This window comes from Belonocnema kinseyi, unplaced genomic scaffold, assembly GCF_010883055.1.
Source record: "Belonocnema kinseyi isolate 2016_QV_RU_SX_M_011 unplaced genomic scaffold, B_treatae_v1 SchBZDm_930;HRSCAF=1044, whole genome shotgun sequence".
In the NCBI taxonomy this organism is placed as follows: Eukaryota; Metazoa; Arthropoda; class Insecta; order Hymenoptera; family Cynipidae; genus Belonocnema; species Belonocnema kinseyi.
In genome coordinates, this window is record NW_022878384.1 from 209 (window position 1) to 3,434 (window position 3,226).

Here is a 3,226-nt window from a genome sequence, read left to right on the forward strand (position 1 = left end):
CGAAGGTTTCTGTAATCGTTTAGTACGAAAACAGAAACCTTCGTAGATTTCACAATTACTATTTTATAACAATTTTTGTAGGCACTTTTTTACTCCATTTTTGCAGCTTAAATCCCTCTAATTAATTTAAAAAATTTACAAATTTCTTTTGGAAAATCTAAATTTTGAATTTGGGAAAAAAGCGCTCCCACAATTATTTTAAAGTTTTACTACAAAATAATGTATATTATGATAGAATAATATTCGGCAAAAAAATTTCTTGCAATATGTTTTTTAATTAAAATTGGTTGAGGCTCACCGTGCTCTATTACATTTTTTAAATGATATTTTTCAAACTAGTTTGTCATATTTATGTATCATATTCGTCATCCCCGAAGGAACCATCGTGGTCGGAAAGGTTTTCTTCTCCTGCTGAACCCTTTTGTGCTTCCAAAACCGCAATCTGTTTTAACAAGTCCTTCTCATTTCCATCCAAAGCCCTTTGATTTTTGAGAAGCACCTTCTTCTTCAAATTCCTATAGTGCTGCTTCGTTGTTCTTAGAACCTCCAGCATTTTACTCTGAAAGTGTGCTCGGTCGCCTGGCCCATTGAACTGGGAACACCTTTGAGCTGCCTCTGAAAAATAAATTGAAGAATTATTGAAATTTTATTTGCATACTATAAATTATTTCATCAAATTTAGTAATTTATAAATTATACTCACGATACAAAATGTTTGACACCCTGGTGTCGCTAAATATTAAACTGTTTTCGCCCCCAACCCAGGTAAATTGAAAAACCAATTCATCGGTCATCATCTCTTTCAGTCCAAAGTTAAGAAATTCTCTTAACTTGGAACCACCTGACTGAACCAAATGTCTGCACTGTAACAAAATTATTATTAATATTTTGAAGTAATTTTGGATAAAATTTAATTTTAAATGATGATTAAGGGTACATAACATGATAAATAAATTTCCTGCAAAAAATTAGTCGGGAAATTTAACTTTAAATAACTGTCTAAGAGATTCCGTTTATAAATAAGTCCAGGCTTAAAATGTTACAAGTTTAAAGTTCTAGTCTTTGAATATTAATGGTTAGGTAAAAAAACTGGGAAAAATTTAAAGAATTTTCGAAATAAAGTTTTGGTGTGTTGAAGAGTAAACTAAAATGTTTTTGGGATGAATGTTCAACTATTTTTGTGAAAATTTGTCTTTTTGATTTTAAAACTCATCTGCTTTAGTAGAAATTGAACCTTTATTGGATAAAAATTTAACTGTTTGATTGAAAATTCAACAATTATGTTAAAAGTTCGTCCTTTTTAGTTGAAAATTTACTTTTTGTTTCAAATTCATGTTTTGGTTTTTGATAATTCAAGTCGAAATCTTTTTTGGATGATAACTCAACTATTTTTGTTGTTGAAAATTTGTTTCTTTGAATTAAAAATCCCTTTGCTTTAGTAGAAATTTCAGTTTCTTAGCTAAACATGAAACTATTTGGTTGATAATTTAACTGCTTTGTTGAAAATTTAAGTATTTTTGTAGAAAATTAACTTTTTCTTTTAAAATGATTTTTTTTTTAACCGAAAATGTACCTTTTCCATTTTTTCAATTTCTCTTTTTTAGTTGAAAATTCTCCTTTTTGTTGGAAAAATAATCTTCTTAATTTTAAATTTAATTTTTTTAGTGTAAATATAAGTGTTTAGCGTAAATATAAATAAATATATTTTTTAATGAAAATGTACTTATTATGAGAATGGAAAAAATTGAGCTATTTATCATTTTTGTACGCAGTTCAAAATTATCTTTATCATTGAGCGAATTGAATTCCTCGACAGTTCTGATGCGAAAGCCATTTCCATCAGACGTTTCGAGAGCTTATTGGCTTCGGTCACATTTTTTTGATTAAACTCTTTGATGATGAGCTTGTTTTGTTCAATTATTATGTCATTCTGCTCCTTCAAATGCCTGCACAATAAATATAAGCTTCATTCAAGTACTCAAAGAATTTAAATAGAATTATAAAATAGAATTAAATAAAATGATTTCAAAAATCAAGGAAAAAATTCCTATTGTTAATTGTGACTGATTTAGAAATACAACTGAAGGCAAACATTCAGACAAAAATATTTCAGGAAAAAATTTATTTGAACTATTTATTAATCTATAACTTGCTTGAAGTTCGCCAGCACTGCTTTCTGAAAAAAGCTTAATTCTTCATTATATTTAGAATTCTCTAACTCGCCCTCTTCATCTACACCTTTAAAATATTTTTCTTCATCTTCAGGGAACAGTTGTGTTTTCCGTGTCGCTGATTTGTCTTTACATGGTGTGGAATTCACCGGCTTTTTTTGGAAGAAGTAAAGAAAAATTATTGTTACATGATACAAATGTATTAAGTAAATATTTATTAATATTTACTAACGCGTGCTCGGAACTTGAGTTTGCGGTCAGTTCTTCAGACGCATTCGAGTTCAAGCAGACAGTTTTGGGTGAGACAGAAGAATTTAGCCTTATTGGTAAATTTTTCTGCGACTTTGATGTTGAGGGCTATGGAATGGGTGATTTATTTTTTATCTTACTCTGCAACGCAGCATGTAGGACTTTCAATTGCTCATCTATCTTAGCAGTATATTTTGACTTTTTGGCAGGAGCCTCGTCCGAAGATGTTGTCAATAGACTTTTTGGAGTGATAATCGGTCTTCCGAAATTTGAGAATTTCATCGGTTTCTTCGTTTTGCTTCTGATATCATTTCGCTCTATGTTTCTGAAATGAAAAACATTATTTGTATTTTATTTCTTTTTTTTTTCACAAGTTAAACAAAAATCATTGAAAAAGAACTTTAAAAAAAAAAAACATATTATTCATGAAAGCAACTTAAGCAACTTTTATTTTGAAATAAAATATACCAAAATCTAAATACAGGAACGTAAAAACTTTGTCCTGTGGCAATTACATGAAATTATACAACATAACAGCGTTAGCCATATTTCAGAAAACATGAACATAAATATTTTCTTCCATTCAATACTTACATGTGTATTTTGGTCTTTTAAACGAGGAGCAATTTTCATTGAAGTCCGATAAAATTATTTTTAGTGTATATTCACATTTTCAGCAGGCAACTTAAAGGGTTCCAATAAAAAGACACATATCCACTCGTTTTCAACCACACGTTCTTCCTCTCCTTCTACATCACTCCATTTTGGCATCATGTACATTTTGCTTTTCACATCAGTCAATGGAA

At 29.4% G+C, this 3,226-nt stretch overlaps 1 protein-coding gene across 1 annotated transcript; it reads right to left on the minus strand.

Annotated features, from left to right (window-relative positions):
- Positions 1-266: 266 nt before the first annotated feature.
- LOC117182581 lies at positions 267-3,156 on the minus strand. Its single transcript, XM_033375669.1, has 4 exons — positions 3,015-3,156; positions 2,561-2,745; positions 704-863; positions 267-615 (listed from the first exon to the last, which is right to left on the minus strand). Exons 2-4 carry the CDS (start codon positions 2,573-2,575, stop codon positions 350-352), a joined length of 441 nt encoding a protein of 146 aa, XP_033231560.1. The 5' UTR covers positions 2,576-2,745; positions 3,015-3,156; the 3' UTR covers positions 267-349.
- Between the last annotated feature and the right edge of the window lie 70 nt (positions 3,157-3,226).